The sequence below is a fragment of the Abramis brama genome (genome assembly GCF_963993115.1).
Source record: "Abramis brama genome assembly, chromosome: 23".
Lineage (NCBI taxonomy): Eukaryota > Metazoa > Chordata > Actinopteri > Cypriniformes > Leuciscidae > Abramis > Abramis brama.
This window is the reverse complement of record NC_139985.1, coordinates 14,274,263-14,292,988: the sequence shown is the minus strand read 5'-3', so window position 1 is coordinate 14,292,988 and position 18,726 is coordinate 14,274,263. Positions and strand designations below refer to the sequence as shown.

Genomic DNA, 18,726 nt, shown 5'->3' with positions numbered 1-18,726 from the left:
ATTCCACAATTTTATCCGCGTTTTCCACATCACCCGTAGCATCCCTAGGCATCGCCACGTGCCGAATTGGCGGTGTAGATGCAGGAGTTTTGAATGCCTTCTTATGATTTTGTCTTTTGTCTGGGAGGATTATTTAGCCTTCACTGCTCAACTTGATTTCCCCTCGATCTCTTTTTTTCATTCTCCAACCTCTTCTTTCTCTATTTCACCCTCTTATGCACAGTAATTCCACCTGCCGCCCCCCGAAAGGTCTCGTTGCAGCTTCTCTCTCGTGCTGCAGCAGGTACCTGTGAGCTTCGTGGATGAGCAGAGCTGAGGCGGAAGTGATTTTATCAGCGCCTCACAGCTGCCCTCCTCACTCGTTCACCGCTCCCTCCCTGCCACGACACAATCCCTCCATTTTCCGAGCCCCTGCAGCCAGAGCCATCAAGCTGTGAAAAATTAAAACAAAAGAGGGTAAAAAAAAATACAATATGTTTGCTCAGATTTGCCTCACATCTGTTCGAGCTCTTCTGCCGACAAAACGTGTTTGTGAGACATTGATAGGCTGACCTGCCTACACATGCTTGAGTTGGCAGCCCCCGCCGGGGGGACGCGAGACACACCGAGAGAGAGAGAGAAAACTGGGATTTGGCGAATGTGCCTCGGCTCGAAAAATGCAGTGCCACAGACGTCGAGGTGTCAGGGGGAGAAACAGCAACACAGGATTGGATGAAAAGCTGACAATTCAGAGATGAGCGCTAAAGACATTAAATGAACCGCAGGACAGTCCCGTTCCCCACACACACAGTCAGCTGCTTTGAAAAACGGTGGCTGTTTGATTGGTCGCTTCAGCCCTTTCCTTGGCCTTTGGATGAATCAAGTAAGGGTCAGCGGCAGCTCTAGTTTTTCTTGTCTAAATTATTGATGTGGTGTTCCATCAATCTTTTTCATTGGGCACCCATGAGGAAATGTCATGGTATGCGTCACTGTGGTATTGCTGTGTTATAAGGGCTGGTTTACAGAGGCCTTGACGCGATTTGTCATTTTGATTGGTCGTTTTAGCAGAAACCCCACAGCTATGTTTACGATCCTGGCTCGGGGATCAGGTGTGCACATACCGTTCCACGACTGTTTCGTACCATTGCCTCACAAATAATGAGTGATTAGTAGTAATTGGACAGGTATGTACTCCTATTAAAGGTGTGTTTTTCTCTTCAAACCTTCTATTGTACGGTCTAAATTGCTCTTTTATAACTCTGAAGACTTAAAAGAGTTCTCAGTTGTGATTTTTCTCAAAGTGTCATGGTTTAGTCCACGAAGAAGATGAGGAAGAAGGTTAGCATGCAAATAACAAAATCACTTTAATAATACAAAACAAAGGAAGTATTTCAGACAGGGTAGCAGCTTAACGGTGCACTCAAAACATAAACTACACCAGACAATGAACCGAAAGAACTGAGGGCTTAAATACATGAACTGAATGCAAACAGGTGTGATCTAATTAATTATAATGAATAACCATGGAAACTAACTAGTGGCCTGAAAATGAGAAAAAAAGAAAACTAACTAGAGAACCAAGGCAGGCAAAACAGAAACAGAACACAGTGAAAATGAAACCAAAACTGAGCTTAACCATTACAGAGTGTTTAAATTAAATTAAAACTACTGAAATGGGATTTGTTAATCGAAATAAAGATAAAATAAAACAATATATATATATATATATATATATATATATATATATATTAGAAATGTTTAATGTTTAAGTTGAAGTACAAAAATTACTAAAACTAAACCTGAACAAAAGCTAGGCCTAAATAGAATTATATTAAAAAATAAACAAATGACAAAAGCACATAACAGAATTACTAAAACTAAACTTAAAACGAAAACTGAACATGTAAAAATAAAAATAAAAAATATATATTCAAAATTATTATGTATATAAATAATATTAAAATAAAATAAAATAACGCTGACCCAAACCTATTTTATATGAAACCATTTTGATATATAGATATTATAAACATCTAAAAAAAAAAATAATCTGACAGTAATTTGAAGCATTTTGAAAATAAATAAATAAATAGAATTGTTTTCATGTGGAAAAGATTTCATGTTCATGTGGAAATTTGAATTTTGTAGATAAGTAAATTGTAGATCAGTTCTGGCATTTATCTATGGGTTGTTTTGAACCTCACAGATTTTCAAAGTATTGACAAAAACAATTCCAATTTTTTTCAGAATATCTTCTTTTGTCTCCAGTCACCATTTTCTCCCCATTTAACCTCTTTGTTGTGCATGAAATACATTTAAGAAAACAAAGAAAACTCATTTATGATTTTTCTTTTGAATCATCATGATCAGCTTCTTTTAAGTTTCTTTTGAATGTACCTTCTATATGTGTGAATTTGAAGATCTGCTTCATATGGAGTGTACATATCTGTTCTCCACAGATTACTGGGGACGGTATCTATGGCTTATCCTCCCACAACCACTATCAAAATCCCAGGCTCATTACGTTTCCACGACAACACCAGCGAGGCTCGTCCAATGGGCTGCGGCGACAGAAGCGAGACTGGGTCATTCCACCAATCAACGTGCCTGAAAACTCCAGAGGACCCTTCCCTCAAGTTCTTGTCAGGGTCAGTAACGGTTACGGCTCAAAGCTTACTTGTTGTAAACAGTATGGAAGATTAGTCGGGTTTATTTTGATTAAACACACAACACCTTAACATCTTCCGCCTGCTTTGATATCTCCATAGCTTTTACTTGACGATCATATATAATATTTTGACAGATGCTGCTCAGTTATTAGTAAAACAGTTATGACACTCAGCCGTGAATGAAATGTCTCAAGATCTTGGCAAGCTGTGTCTCTCAGAACAGACAGTTCCACAACTCAAGTTTCACTGTGTCCCTTCGAGACATAAAAGAACAAGCCTCTCTCAAGTCTCCTCACAGAAGCTTTTACTCTATTTTTTTTTTTTTTTTGCTCTTCTGAAAGACAGAGCTTTCCTCGCCACATCTCTTGAACCGCAGAGAAACCTAAGAGGTTAAAAAGCAGTATCACAGGTGAACATTTTCAAGGGCCTTCTTTCAGACAGCTCTTCTGCGTCTGCCGCTGAGAGCCCTTCTAAGGTAAGGAGAGGACTTGTGCTCCCTCTCTGAGTCAAGGGTTGATGAGGAAGGGGCTTGGAGGTAGATTGGCACAGGGTATCAATAACTCTCATCCATCTAATGCTTCTACAAAGCCTCTCCTTGCATTTCTCCAGCATGAGATGAGAAATGAGGTTTGTGGGATCTTTTGTATCATATCTGTAGGGTTCACTGCTGGGTTACATGTGACTGTGTAAGGCTAAATGTACGACCCTGAGTACAGTGCCACTCAGGATTGATCTAAGAACGTCATTAAATTCCAATTCATTTCCTAATTTGGAGTTTAACCTGAATAAAAATTAAAAAGAAATTCATAGACAGTAGCTGTAATTTCTAACTTAGAACATCAAAGTTTAAGACAAACTTTTTGAAGAAAGTTTACAAAAAGTTTGAATGTTACAAACCTAGATAGATAGATAGATAGATAGATAGATAGATAGATAGATAGATAGATTGTTTTCTTGCATTAACTGGAGACATTTGAGCTTCTAGTCATATATGAAAGGTTTTAATTTATTAACAATTATGTAAAATTGAATATCTGCAAATACATTTTAAGTGTAGTCAGTGGCTGTTTTAAATTTCAAAATGATGCTAGTTAGCCAAATTACGTTGGTATGAAAAGAGAGTTTATTATAAAGTTGTTGTACTGCAATATTTAATACCATTATTGACCCATCAGAATTGAGTATTTAAGAGTGCAGTGCAAGAAGAAATATTGTGATTGAGGACTGTATTGTAATATTCTAACTAGGATGGTATGGCAGCAGGTACTCCAAATGTTGAAGAAGATGTGTTCTCATGAAGAGTTTTTATAGAAACCAGCACAAAAACGCACCCATCTCTGCGGTACTTTGAGGTGTGTTATCAATGCTTTGGCTCCTCTGGAGGTTCTACAAGCTTAAGTTTGTGTTATCTGTCATTCAGACTCCAGTCTGGACTTAGCATTCTGTGGACTATCCTCATAAACTCCCTCATGGCCACTTGTACCTTAGATTACACCCATGGATTACCACAATCTCTTTCCACCGATGCACACGCAGACACATGGACATCCCTTTAAACCACCCATATGGAAAGATTAGGAAACCTGGGAAAAAGCGTGGAATCTATTTGAGGAGTTTTGATAACCCTTCTCACCTCTAGCCTTAAATGTTTGGCTTTAGAGACCTGGGTCTGTGGGTGTGTGGTGCTGGCATGTTCAGTAAGGCTTTACTTGTGTTGGCTATTTTCAGGCAATAAAAGATTACCTGTGGTGGCCCATACAAGGCAAAATCTGCACTGTGTCAAAGCAAGATTATTATTTACCAAAAAAACGGGCTTCTTTTCAGCTCTCTGGATTTCACTGTACATAGAGAATTCTGAATTTTGTGGCATGTCGAAAAACCTTTATGCATATCTGAATAGTCTCTATAATGTAAAAGTCTTGTAGTACCAAGGACCTGATGTAACACACAAGACCTTGAATTACACCCATACATTTACATGTTTTAAAAATTTGAAGCCCAATCCTTGAAATTCACATCTGAGCACATTTCACTCAATAGAGCCTTGCCTGACCCATTTTTAGCTTTCAAAGTGTTTGCTTGTTTCTCACAGAATTAATCAATGCACTTTCTGATCTCATAGGTGTAAGAAACACACCAAACTTGAAGGATAGTTTGTACCCAGTTGTGGGAGATTTATAAACATGAACAACAGAAAATCACCAGTGGTGAGAATTCAGATGAGTAGACAATTCAAACACAGACAGTGTCTATTTTCACTTCTAATAAGACGATACGAGATTAATAGAAGGCATTCTTCCTGACAGCTTGATTCCAAAACATCCAGGGATGCGGTGCGCATGAACAGGTAAGTAGTCCTTTTCCCATAATGGGACCGTTAGAAACGACAGGCTTTCACAGTTCATCAATAGATAGATAAATAAATGGAGCTTAACTGACCAGATACCGAAGAGCAATTCCTCCAACAGTTGATTATCGCAGTTAAACTCAGAATTCAGATTAAAAGCCTGTTAAACCAAGAATAAATTCAGGAATACAGAAGAAACTGTTAAGTCTGATGGCAAGTAATTCCAATTAACAGGAATTGGGGAATCTGATTTGAATTCGTGGCAGTTTTTAAAGACACTCTGTTGTTGTTTCTTATTTATTTACACACTTGTGTCGTCGAACTGTTGTATAAATGCAATATCACACTCATATGCGATATGGCTCTGTATCAGCGCAACTGTGATAGCCTTCGGCTGTGCTGGTATAAATCGATATTGCACGGCTACTCATGCGATATAAAACAGAATTCATATAATTCTCCCACAACTTCAAGGTTGAAAACCTCTACTGTAGTCTAATTATCTCTATCACACAATTGTCATTTCTCTGCCTGTCGTCTTGAGAGGCACAGCACCGAAGGACAACAGTGAGATTCATTCGCATTAATAAAAGCAAAGCAGCATTTATTCTTGTTTACATTTTCTACATCCCCAATTACCTACGAAATTCGAATTCCAATAAACAATACATCCCCACAACACACACAAACAAAATGAATGCGGTGAATTCTTAGTTTACGGACTAGCTTGAATCAATTTCCATTCTCCCATATTGGTCCATTAGCTCCGAGGGGAGATAGGGAAGCTCAGTGCACCTGGCCAGCTCCAATATTCACATTGTCTGTGTCCTATTATTTGGTGAGCAGCGCTGGGGCTTTGTCGTCGCATGGATGATTTACAGAACGAACTGCAAAGGGGTATGTGCGCTAATGCCGCTAATGCCTGCTTCCACCTGACAAAGGTGCTCGATGATACCTGGATCTGGGATCCTAGAAAAGAAATAGAAATGGATGTTTTGCAACATAAAGCTTGGACATGTTTGCAACATTACGCTAACCTGCTTTTTTTTAGTACCTCAAGAATAGCATAGTGCAATAAAAAAGTAATAATGTTGTTGGGACTAAAGACAGAGAAGCAAGAACAGTTTATGTTTAGAAGATCAACAGATTATAGGAATATTTCATCCAGAAATGAAAATTCTGTCATAATTTAACCTTATGTAACCTTTATATCACATAACACGGAAAGAGACATTTTTCCATGCTCTTCTCCATGCAGTTACAATGAGCTGGAACTGAAGCTTTCAAAGATGCAAATACTATAAATCATCAAAAAATCATCCATATGATTTGTGCATTCATAAGAGTTTATGAAAGAAAGAAATTTGTGAATGTTAGATCTTTTTATTGAATCATTTGATCTGCTTCACAAAAAATCAAACTGATCCCGTTCTTAAGTTCAACTCACTGATTCGGTGATTTGGTTGCAGTGGTGAACAGCTCACTCTGTGAAGGATTCAGATGTTGCTTTCAGAAGCACATAAGTCATATGAACCACTTTTATTATAACTTTTATGGTGCTTTTGCTTACTTTTCTAAACTTGATCTCACCCAGGTTTGGAACAAAGTGAGAGTGAATAAATGTTGACTGTTCCTAGAACTGTTCCTTTAAGGACAAGCTGAGAGAACAAAGACTTGGCCAGCATATTTATGCAGTTTTGTCATATATGCAATCTAAATAGTTTTGCGGCGAACTCCTTGGGCATACCAATGAAAGACAGAAGTTTAGATATTCTGCTTTGACTGGAGTCAAGATATCTGAGGGCGATCACCCACACAAAGGAGACATCAAGCTCTAATCTAAGCTGCTTGCTATGTGATTACACATCTCTACCTAAAGCAAAAAACCCAGTGTGGTAGAAGCATAATTAGATCTCATGGAATGCTCCTTGAATAAAACTGGCAGTCAAACATAGCCTATAGCATTACAGCTAGTGTAAGTGTCCTGGTGGGGCTCTTCTATTACCGCCTAACTTAATCAGAGGCAGTAAAAGCATGGGTCAGAGGGTAACATATTCACTTGAATGGAGAGTCTGAATGATTGTTATTTCTCACGCTGGCCTTGAAAAACTGTGCTTTTAAATAAGCAAGACGTATAGTGTGAAACTTAGCTCAAGTGTTAGAAAGTTCATTTGCCGAGTACCGAACTTCCTTGAATGTGGGCCCACACGATTTCGGCTTCAAGAACCTGCGCTAAATGGCTTAATGCAGCTGCTTGCTTGCAAGTGTGAGCATTTGTGTGTGGGTGTATATAATGCTAGCTTTGAAAGTTTTTATAAAAAATAAAAAAAAATACATTGTAATGAGAACTGATCATTTCTATTTCACTAAGAAGGCATTGTGTTAATTTAGCCTGTAAGAAAGCTGCATTACCTCCCTCATGTCTCCGCTGCCCACACAATCCTCTTATTTTAATGTAATATACATGTTAGACTTTTCTATCACGGCCTGTTCTTTACATGTGTGGATACTTTCATCTTTATCAGAAGTATATTTTGAAGGGAGGGATATATTCATACTATATCTGCTGCATTATGTCATATGTTTACTGTGCACAGTATGATCATTTTCTGCATGCACACATTCAGTCACCCAAAATGATGACCATTGCACCACAGATCACACTGCCTGGAGTGCTGTATCCCATTATGCATTGCACAAGACTTGACATTTTCCAGTGTTATGGATGAACTGGAAGTATTAGCTGCTAACTCATTATTTGATTGGAATTCCATTTAATTATGGCATTTTTGTACAAAATTGGTGTAAAAATTCAAACTTCCTTGAGATTGGCATGGTTTTATTTCAGTTAGCCTAGTAGCTGGTTTGATTTGCATTGAGAGATGATCTTATGGAAAGTACTCCATGCCAATCTCTAGGTATGGTGAAGGCTTTGTGATGATGTGGGGCTATTTTAATTCCAAAGGCCAAGGGAACTTTATCAGGATGCATAGTGTCCTGGATCCATGAAGTAACTGGCCTTTAAAAATAAAAATCTGCCTGCACTGTACATGTTGTTACTGTCAATTTTGATCAATTTAATGCAAACCCCAAACTTTTGAATGGTTGTGTGTACACTTTGGAGTGTAAACGGTAGTATCACTCTGAGCATATCCTTAGCCCTTATAAGAGGGTTTGTTGCGAAAACACTTTTTATTTTGTGGCTCGAAAAGCTATAAATTTCACCCAAGAGATTCTAGAAGCCATTTGGAGGCTTATAACGCTAAACTAACACCCCATTAACCAGTGACATCATTATGATAGCCATGATTCGCTCCATCCCCCTTATTAAGCCCCTCTCTCATCTGCATCTCTGGCTCCTTCTTTATTCTCTATCCCTTCCTGCCTCACCAGTGCGCCTGACATTTCTCCCTGCATCCATTCTTCATGCTATGTGTGTGTGTGTTTATAAGAGCATGGAGTAGAGAGCGAGAGTGGAAAGATGGGCGAGGTGGATGGCTGCGACTAGCACAGTAGAAAAAGTGCAGAAGCAGCACAACGGCATCTCTCCTTCTCCTGCAGACGTGTAGAGGTTGTCTCTCTAATTACCCAGCCCCCCCTTTCACGCCGCTGCCCCACCTCTTAGCTTGTACCCAGGGATTTGTCCATTGTGCTTTTCAATAGACACAGCGTGATTGGACTGAAAGCAGTCATTAGCCTGTGCCACTGTCTCTGGGGTCCTTGGGCTTTTATAGAGGGAGAGAAAAAGCGAGTCTTATGCCAGGAGAATACAGTGGGACTGGACTAGGGAATACATAAAGGCTCTATTTGTACTGTTCGCCCATTGTGCTGACTTTGGGAAATTAATGTCATTGTTGATATGTGGAAAAACTCCCTTAATTCCATGAGTATCCAGCTATTCAGCGGCTAACTATTTTAATTGCAAAGCTAATGCTGTAATTGCATTTGTGATTCAATTCTTAGTACCCATTAATATTAATTTTCTTGCTAATTATCTCATTTCAACACCATTGCATTCCCCTCCTCACGGATGGGAAAAGAGCTTGGCCCGCTATTGCGGAGCGTGTGTGAATACGGTTCATGCCGTTACAGTCTGTGAAGTTCTATTCAAATGCTTTGACTCATGACTTGATGACTGTCTTGTTGAGTTCTCAGCATTGATAAGCCTTCAGGGCACATGCAGTGTCCCCAGAAAGTATTTGGACACTTCAAGTCAGACAGATTTATTCATTCCATTGGTCCCACACTTAAGACATTAATACTAATACTTACGCCATTAATACTAACACTTACTATTCTATATCTATTTAAAAACTTGCACTTTCATATTGCTACTTTGATTGCTTCAATTGCTCTACTTATTTGTAAGTCGCTTTGGATAAAAGCGTCTGCTAAAAGATTAAATGTAAATGTAGAATTAATTAATTAATCAATTAATTAATAGCATACAATTTTTTAAACCAATTGGCAAATGATGCTAGATTTTTTTTATGGTATATATTGTATGAATGTATATGAAGGTCTATGAAATCCTTGATTGTTTTTTTTTTATGGTACTAACATATATGTGTGTGTGTGTGTGTGTGTGTGTGTGTGTGTGTGTGTGTGTGTGTGTGTGTGTGTGTGTGTGTGTGTGTGTGTATAATAAAATATATAATATAAATAATAAAAAACATATAATTTAAACATGTTAGAAATGTTTTGTCATATCATCTCACACTCATGCACACCAAATATATATATATATTGTATACTGTATATATGAGGGTCTGTGAAATCCTAGCAGACCAACCATCTAATATTAAATATGGGGATTTATTTATTTATTTATAACGTTATGCCAAATGCAAAAATAAATGTAGTGTAAATAATTTGAAACATTTTTGAAAACGTTTTTATATGGGTATTTGAGTGCTATGCTGTTCCTTTAAAAAAAAAAAGGTCTCTGACATTTACAGGTGCTTTAAGCGTACAAGGGTGCTGCTATGTTTGGTATGCATGTGTATGAGATGATATGACAAAACTTTTCTAACATGTTTAAATTATATGTTATTTTATTTATTTATATTTACTATCATTGAAATAGGAGAACATTTAACCTTGCAAAAGCAACAGGCTCCCACTCTTCTTCTTCTTCTGACGATATAATTTTTTATTTTTTTTTGTCTACATCATGCGGTTATTGGCGCACTCCACTCTTCATCTCCTGTTCGTCTTCCTCTGAGAATGCAGTGGTGAATTCATGCAATTTGATTTGGGCTGTATCTGTGCAGATGGCTGTCTCTCTTCATCCTTCTCCGTTCCTCTCGTCTTTTCACTCAGATGGTTATTTTCTCTTCTGCACTGTCGCTCCCTCTCCCTTTCTTTCTCTCTCTATGTCTCAAAATAAAAACAACTTTCAGGGGAGACAGAGAAATCGATCACGTTGACAAAAGATCCGCATGACTGCAGCCCTGGCGATGTGGCTCATCTTTCAGTCTTTCTCTTTATTCTCCTCGTGATAAACTCCTGATATCGGTTAGCTCTATGATTACGTATTGTATTCAGTCTGATCAGCTTCCCTAGTGAGCATAATCAGCATAGCTTTTCAATTGCTGTCCTTACACATGCTGTACATACCTTCATTTTACACTTAAGGGATTTCATCAGGGATTTTTCCCCTCCAATACCTACAGCACATGGAACGTGGACACTTCTCTTTAAATTACAATCTGTATTAGCTCAAAGTCACATGAGGTTACGATTACAAAACTCGCATTTATAGGTACAGCCAGCACTGTTGGAATTAAGGCCAGGCCATTAATCTCACTACAGGACCTGAGGAATTACAGTCAAATGAGGCAGAGCTTTCAAGAGTCAAATAATACGTGTTTCAGTACATTGGAATAGAGCCGGTTTAAATTTCGCATATCAGTCTGGCTGAATCACCCCCTCATGTTCCATTGCCAACTCATTTATATAGATGGAACTCCTCTTCATGCTATCCATACCCAGATAGCAAGAGGCAGGGCGACAACAAAAAAAAAAAAAAAGAGAGCGAGAGAGAGAGAAAAGGCAGGGAAGAACAAAATCTATATTTCAAAATCATGCTCTATATTCCTTTCCAATTCAGGCTAGGATCCATAATAAAGTAGCCTGTGTGGAACAGACAGTTTCGTCTGTTTCTAATGGGATTTAAGACTAAGAGTATTTGACTGACTCCAGCTTTCACTTGAGAAATATTAAACCTGAGCATCCGGAACTCAATCTTAAAGATGTCGTTCATGACTTCTTTTTTCATACATATTCCATTTTGTCTTCTTGTAACCCATAAGCTGGCTAAATTCGTGAGCACAGAACTCTGAAAAATTGCCATACAATTGCAGTAAGTTCAGTTTCACAAACCTTTGTTTATTGTCTGCCCCTTGCATGTTTGTTTATTACATAATTTGGCTAATTTAATTATGCTTTCAGCTATATCAGTGTACACTGTCAGGGAAAACATTTTTTAGTTTAGAATACAACTAAAGGACAGTACAGGGACAGGGCACTCAAAAGGACACTTTTGTTACTTTTCTACACCTGAAGGGGTTCATATTAGTACTTTTAGGGTGCATATCAGTACCTTAAATACCAATTGGTACTGATATGTACCCTAAAGTACATAAACCCAAAAATGTACATTTTAGTATTAATATATACTTAACATGCAATAATGTCAGTACATATTCATATTAGTACCTAAAGCAGGGTTCACCAATCTCGGTCCTGGAGGGCCGCTGTCCTGCAGAGTTTAGCTCCAACCCCAATTAAACACACCTGAACCAGCTAATCAAGGTCTCACTAGGCATACTAGAAACTTTCAAACAGGTGTGTTGGAGCTGGTTGGAGCTAAACTCTGCTGGGACAGCGGCCCTCCAGGACCGAGATTGGTGAACCCTGACCTAAAGTCTACATTTTAGTACTTGTAGTACTAATATGGGCACTTTAGGAAATAATATGTCTCTTTAAGGGTACGTATTAAATGTATTTTGCATTTTAGTACCTTGAGAACTTCTTTGTAAACTCAAGGTTCTAATGTGCAAATGCATATAATGTGCATATTAGTACTTTGAGGTACACTGTAAAAAGTGATCAGTTGACTTAACTTAAAAAAGTGAGTAAACCCGTTGCCTTAAAATTAAGTAATAAACCTCATGTGTAATTGAAAAAAATAAGTTATGTGAACTTCCACATAACTTATTTTTCTTTTCAAATGTGCATAAAGTTTATTTAATTAATAATTTTAAGGCAACTGGTTTCCTTACTTTTTTTAAGTTAAGCCAACTGATCACTTTTTACGGTGTAACTAAAGGATATAACATATTAGCATATACCTAACATTTTAGTAGGCAAGGCAAGTTTATTTATATAGCACATTTCACACACTATGGCAATTCAAAGTGCTTTACATAGAGGAATAAAAATAATCACAAAATAAAAGCAAGGAAACAAAGTACTAATTACTTTGTATGGTACAGTATATGCAAATGCATATACAGTACATAATAGTACCTTAAGGGACCATGTTAGTACCTAAAGAGTATTTTAGTACTAATTAGGTACAGCAGGTAATGGCACGTAACTAAATTATATATTTTAATCTCAAAAGGGACATTTTAGTACTAATTACTACTTATGATGCAAATATGCAAGTACAAGTACTTCCTTAAAGGGCACATGTTAGTACCTAAAGTGTGCATTTTAGTACTTCAGGTATGCAAATGCATATATTATTACCTTAAGGTATGGCTAAAAGGTACATATTAATACATAATGAATGAATATTAGCACCTAAAGGGTACATTTTAGTACTAATTAGTACATAGTAGATAAATATTAGCATCTAAAGGGTATTTTAAAGGTACAAATATATACAAGTACATATTCATATTAGTATGGGTACATAATAATGCCTAAAGTGTACATTTTAGTCCTTAAGGTACTAATACGCTGCCTTCAGGAAGAGATAAGGTAAAAAGGTTTACCTTCTCTGACACACAACACCATTTAACACATTTTACTATGTTTATATTTGGATTTTCAGCTTCCCTCAAAATCAGTTCAGAAAATGCAAACATATATTCCCTGTAAACTTACCCATAATTAAAAAATGGAAAAAATAAAAGCTACCTTTAAATTTGAATAAGTGATTAATTCCAGATGTATTTTAGTTACCAGATCACATAAAAACATTTGTTTTCTTCTTCTATAGTTCGCTCTCAGCTTGAACGGCTCATCTCCGCATTTGAATTTGTCCGTCATGACACAGAACCTCCATCACACCTGACAGGGCTTTGAGGAGATACACCATCCAGAATCAAAATGTGACAGAATGCCTTGAAGAACAGTAAGACAGCTTGTTGGGTTATCACCTTGATGTTAAACATAAGAAACTATGTTATGATTCCGAGAGTTATAAAACTGACAGAAGTAGACTGCTGTCAAATTTACGAATGTAGGAAGCGTTTGATAGACACTTTTGGAAGCGATGTACTGTAGGGTAAATCTGCCAGGTTTTGGTCACATATTTATGGATGTAAAGAGGTTTATTGTTTATTACTTTAAACCTTAGCCTTAAAGGATGAGACTAATCTTCTGAATGTGCACGAATATTTCCTAAATCATCTTGAATGGTCTGCCAAAGCAATAAGTTTCAACCGTTGCACTAAACATTTTTTAAGCCACTCTTTCTTTTCTCAATAAGTCCTGTACTCTGGCTTCTTAGGTTTTTTTTTTTTTTTTTTTTTGGTGCATTGCTCATCTTTTAGCATTCTGGCAGGAAGATGATTCATCCTGGTGAATAGTATCCGTCTGTCTAAGGAATACTGAATGGAAGACAATGAAACTAAACAGCAGCCCTGGTCTCCATTTAGTCGGGCAAAGGCTTGTATTGAGTGTGATGTTTCTAGCACAATATGCAATCAGATAGCCTTAGTAAAGACGCACGTACGCCCACAAATGCATTCACGCACAGCTGACTAGCAGAACACTTTGTAGTTAACCACTTTGTAAGAACTTTAACTAGAGTTGCAAGCTTTCAGCAAAGGTTACACGAGTGCTGCCACAAATGAAACCCTATATCAGGTGTGTGGTCGAAAATAGCAGCACTAAAGGACACTAAAAGACAAATTCGACCAGCTTGACTGCAATGAGAGAACACAGTGCTTTAGTTATGGAAGCAGCCTGTAGGAAGCTCGAGGTGTCCTGTAAGTTGGAGAACAGTGCCTGACTTAACACTTATCAGACTGCACCCGTTGACCAGCTCATCAACCACCTCACAAAGCTCTTGACTCTCAATGCCTGCTTGAACGCCTCGGGTTCTCATAGGAAGAGCAGACAGTACCAATAAGAAGTCGTAAAACGAGAGTGCAATACTATAAAATCAAGAAAAAAAAGCCATTACTGATGGGCAAGAAATAAGAGAGAACCATCAAGACACTTTAGTTGAGTCCAGAGAGACCCATAGAAAAGAAACTGACTTTTTGGACTTCAGTCACGCATTTCAATGAACTGCAAGAGGGTTTTGATATGATTTGGTTATTTGTTGCTTTTCATTTTCACTCTCTCTTAATTTGAGTTTTCATACTTTGGTTGCACATGTGAATAACTTCAAATAACTTGAAATTAATAGTACATTTGTTATTCAAACGTTGTCTGTTTCATTATGCCGAATCCCAAAATGAAAAACGGCAATGCAGAGAAAAGCTAATGAAGGATTCAGTCTCTGATGTAAAAGAGCATTAAGCTTTATTTTGAATGTTCCCTGCACGTCATGAGGTTTCTCTCAAATGCTGCTAGCAACTCTGCAGTAACGGGTTCGACTCCCTAGGAGTATAAACTGATTATAATATACCCTGAATGTCTCGGTTTGTCTCTTTGCATTAATGCATTTTCTATTTGTTACAGTTAACATGTTGCTGATCAGTTATTGCACTAAGCTTACTTAAAGTAGTTAAACTACAGCATGCTATTCTTTTGAAAAGTACACTAAAGGCTACTAACAAAAAGTAACTACAGCTTCACTTAAATATTAAACTTGTTAACATTATAATTTAAGCAGAGGCAAAATTTTTCAGGCACATTGAGGTTTTTTGAATAAATAACAGGGTTCCCACAACTTTTGACCATGACTTTTTTTTAGTCTTTTGTGAATACTGAAGAAGGGTTTTAAAAAAATAATTGGATACTTGCACTTACAAAGACCAATTCCTACTCTAGTCTAGTCTATATGAAGTATTTTTGAAAAGATAACTTGTAAAACTACTATTCACTGTGGAAGTTTCCTTGAATTTCCCATGACTTTTTCTGATTTTTATTTCAGTTACTTATCTCTGTTCTGTGTGATGTTTTCCAGGGTAAAAATTAGGGCTGCACGATATTGGGGAAAAAAATTACATTGCGATATTTTTTCCCCAACGATATATATTGCGAGCCATCAATCCAGGCTAAAGTCAATAATTACTGACTCGTGATCTTCGCAGTAGTGATCGCGCAGGAGAGAAATGCACTTTTCATACGGATTACATAGTTTTATTTTGTTTTGAATGGTTCTGTTTAAAAGTAGAGATTTCTGTAGATAATATATATATAGGTATATATTTTTTTAGGTGTGTGAGGCGAGTAGGCTACCTTATACGCTGAGTTTCGGTTCATGGATGATAGCTTATAAGCTCCAGTTCAGGCGCTGGCGCCTCCGTGTCATGATTATGTCTGCTATATTTACTTTTTATTTATTAAATCCAGGAAATTGGATAATGAAACACTGATTAAAATTAAGATAAAATTAATACAAAACGAAATTCGCTTTAAAATAAGGCTTTGTGCTTTCTGTTTGAGGTTTCTGTGAAAGTTTTAAAGCAGTCTTTTAATGTCGCTTTCATAACGGTCGCGTCCGTAATGGAGAACTGTCACGTAACATTGTTTTTTCCTCATAAATGCGAACACGAAAAATAAAAGACTTTTTAAAAAAAGACAACCATCCACAACTTTATAACACTCCAGCAAAGTACCTATTTTTGGTCAACATCCTCCTTTTTGTAGACGAAATAGTACCAAATAGCGGATTTTGACTTTCTTTTTGGTACAAAATCATTTTTTATTTTTTTTTGCGGCGGATCCTCGTCGCCCATTTTTAGCTATAGGATTGCCAGTGAATGTTGGCTGTGGGCTGTGAGAGGTGAGCTGCGGCACAGCGAAATCACTGTGCAGGCACGCGGAACGTGCATGTCACCCCAGCAAAAAGCCATACAACAAACTCGTGTTTACTGTGTGCTACCCTGGTGCTACCGTTCTCTTAATACACCATGGGTGCTACTACCCTTCACATCACATGTTCCGGCGATGTGACTATCGCTCATTCGCACATTGCGATGTCTATGTTAAAACAGAATATCGTTCAGCCCTATTAAAAATATAACAAATATAATTTCACTGATTACAACTAGAAAAAATATAATATATTTATTTGATATAACTGAGTTGAAAAGTAGTGATGAACATCATCATTTAACTGTTGTAAATGCTGCTATAATAATATAATAAAATTTGCTATAATAAAGAAGAATTACATTTATACTTTTTATTTCTCTAACTTGTTTAATGTAGCAACTGTGGAGTGCAAAAAAACAATCTTGCTGTTCCTGTACAATGACAGAAGAAGCATTACTTAACTTGAATGTGACACTTTTTTGTTGCAAAAAGTAGCTTGTTACTGGGAAAACTCATTAAAAACTACATTTTGAAAACTACAATCAAACTACTGCAAAAAAAGAAATGTAGTTAATAGTGTCACTACTTGTAACGAGTTGCTCCATGGCACTGGTGCTAATCCCTCGCCTGACTCCATTTGCTCTTTTGAAAGGGGCTCTGATACAACCTCTCCCAGGACCGTAAAGCTCGCCAGAAAAAGGCAGAAGTCACTCTGAACCTGCCCTAGAAACGCAGCATTTATCTCCAACATGGTATCTGCGGAAAGGGCACGTTCCTCACGTGCCAGCCATCTTCCCCCGATTCACCCCGCACTCGCTGTAATTCTACAACTAACGAGTGGGAGGAAGATTTCAAAAATTGCTTTTTGTCATTAGCACTGAATTCCGATGACTCAATCAAGCCCAGGGGACTTAACGAGGGCACGATCATCATTTATTCAATTTAGTATTATAAAGAACATTCATTAAACAGGGAGTTTGGGGGGCTGGGGTTGCAAACGTGACAAATCCTTCCAGGCTGCCCATGGGAGGAATTTTAAAGAGACTTTTTAATGTACAAGAGACCTTGCCTCCTTTCCCTCTGGGATATTTAAGTGTGTGTGTCATCGTGATGGCTCGAGTGTCGAATGTCGATTCATCTGAATCAGGAAAGGTGGATATTCTAGGTGTGTGTTCATGGTGCACCACGACTGCTGAATTATTGAGCAGAAAAACTCTCTTTGATCCATGCTATGTAGCCCACATACCAATCTCTTACCTGTCAGCCTCCCAGAAAGCCATTCATTTTTCAAATGTTTGCAAGGAGGATGCTGCGGTATGTTATTTTTCCTACCGCAAGAAATTTCCAGTCCCTTTCAGGCTCTAAATTGAAATGTAGCCGACACATTCTTAGCAGAATACAAAGAACTATTTCTGTGATTTCAGATTTGATTGCCAGTTCATGCAAGAAAGTAGTAAGAGACAACAAAAAAACTCCTGCACTTTGATTCTTGGCTTTTTGTCTATTCGGAAAACCTTGATATTGAATGCAGACTCGAGCTGTACTGAAAGCTACCAGGAATAAGTTTTATTACCAAATCAATACACAAGTCTCAATGTCCTGAGCTGCGTTTCTCTTTGATGTTTTTAGCAGCCGTTTAAATAGAAAGAGAACTTTACCAAAGCAGAGAGAGTGGGAGAGCGAGGTTCAGATATTGCTCTGAAAGGTCATGTGTGGGAGAGTTCAGTGTCTGAGTGAAATGAAGAGAAAGCCATCACGCTCAGTCTGCGGAATACGTTATGCAAAAGAAGGACTGTAGCACGCTCACCAGTCATTTCACTTTCACGCATGGTTTCCAGACCTACGGCTCACGAAATGGGTAGGCGGGATGTGGGTTTTATATCCCGTGACTCAAACGCGTCAGGGTTTACATTTGATTGCTTCAGCACAAAATCCCCTCACATCAAATGTCTTGCGCATCGCAAAGCCCAGTGACACACAGAAACACGGTCATAATTTCGAATCTGGTGATGTTTCATGAAGTGTTGCATCGCTTGGAAGTGGAGATGCATAAGTGGGCGCATGAACACATCTCCTGAAAGATATCTCTCCACTCTGCTCTCATTTTTTTCAGTTGTATTCCTGTTTATGGAAAAGTCAGTGCAGTAAAAGGGTGGGTATTAAATAGTGAAGGCAGAGGTGTAAAATATTTGGTGAAACTGCCTTATTTAAAATAAGGAAAAACACTGAATACATTCAAGAAGTCTTCTGCATCACAGGAAACAGGAAATTCAAAGAGGTTCAGCTGACAAAAATGTGGAGAATCCTTGCCATTGCATGTAAATATGAAATTACATGAATTTTAATGTGTTTGAAAGACAAAAGCATTCCAGAGTCAACAATACGAGGTTAAATGAATCACTGAGTAATAATTCAAATAATAATTAATGTGTTTGTCAGGAGCTGATTAAATATGCAATGTTGAGAAAGCACTTCTTAAAAGTGAAATGATTTCTGTTAATC

The 18,726-nt window shown here is 37.7% G+C and overlaps 1 protein-coding gene across 1 annotated transcript in view; it reads left to right on the top strand.

Moving 5' to 3' along the window:
• cdh4 (cadherin 4, type 1, R-cadherin (retinal)) overlaps nt 1-18,726 on the top strand; it is a 233,402-nt gene that overhangs the window by 154,819 nt on the left and 59,857 nt on the right. The window contains exon 5 of the mRNA XM_084101096.1: nt 2,439-2,627. Within this exon, the coding sequence (XP_083957222.1) occupies nt 2,439-2,627 (189 nt within the window). The remainder of the gene's footprint in view (nt 1-2,438; nt 2,628-18,726) is intronic.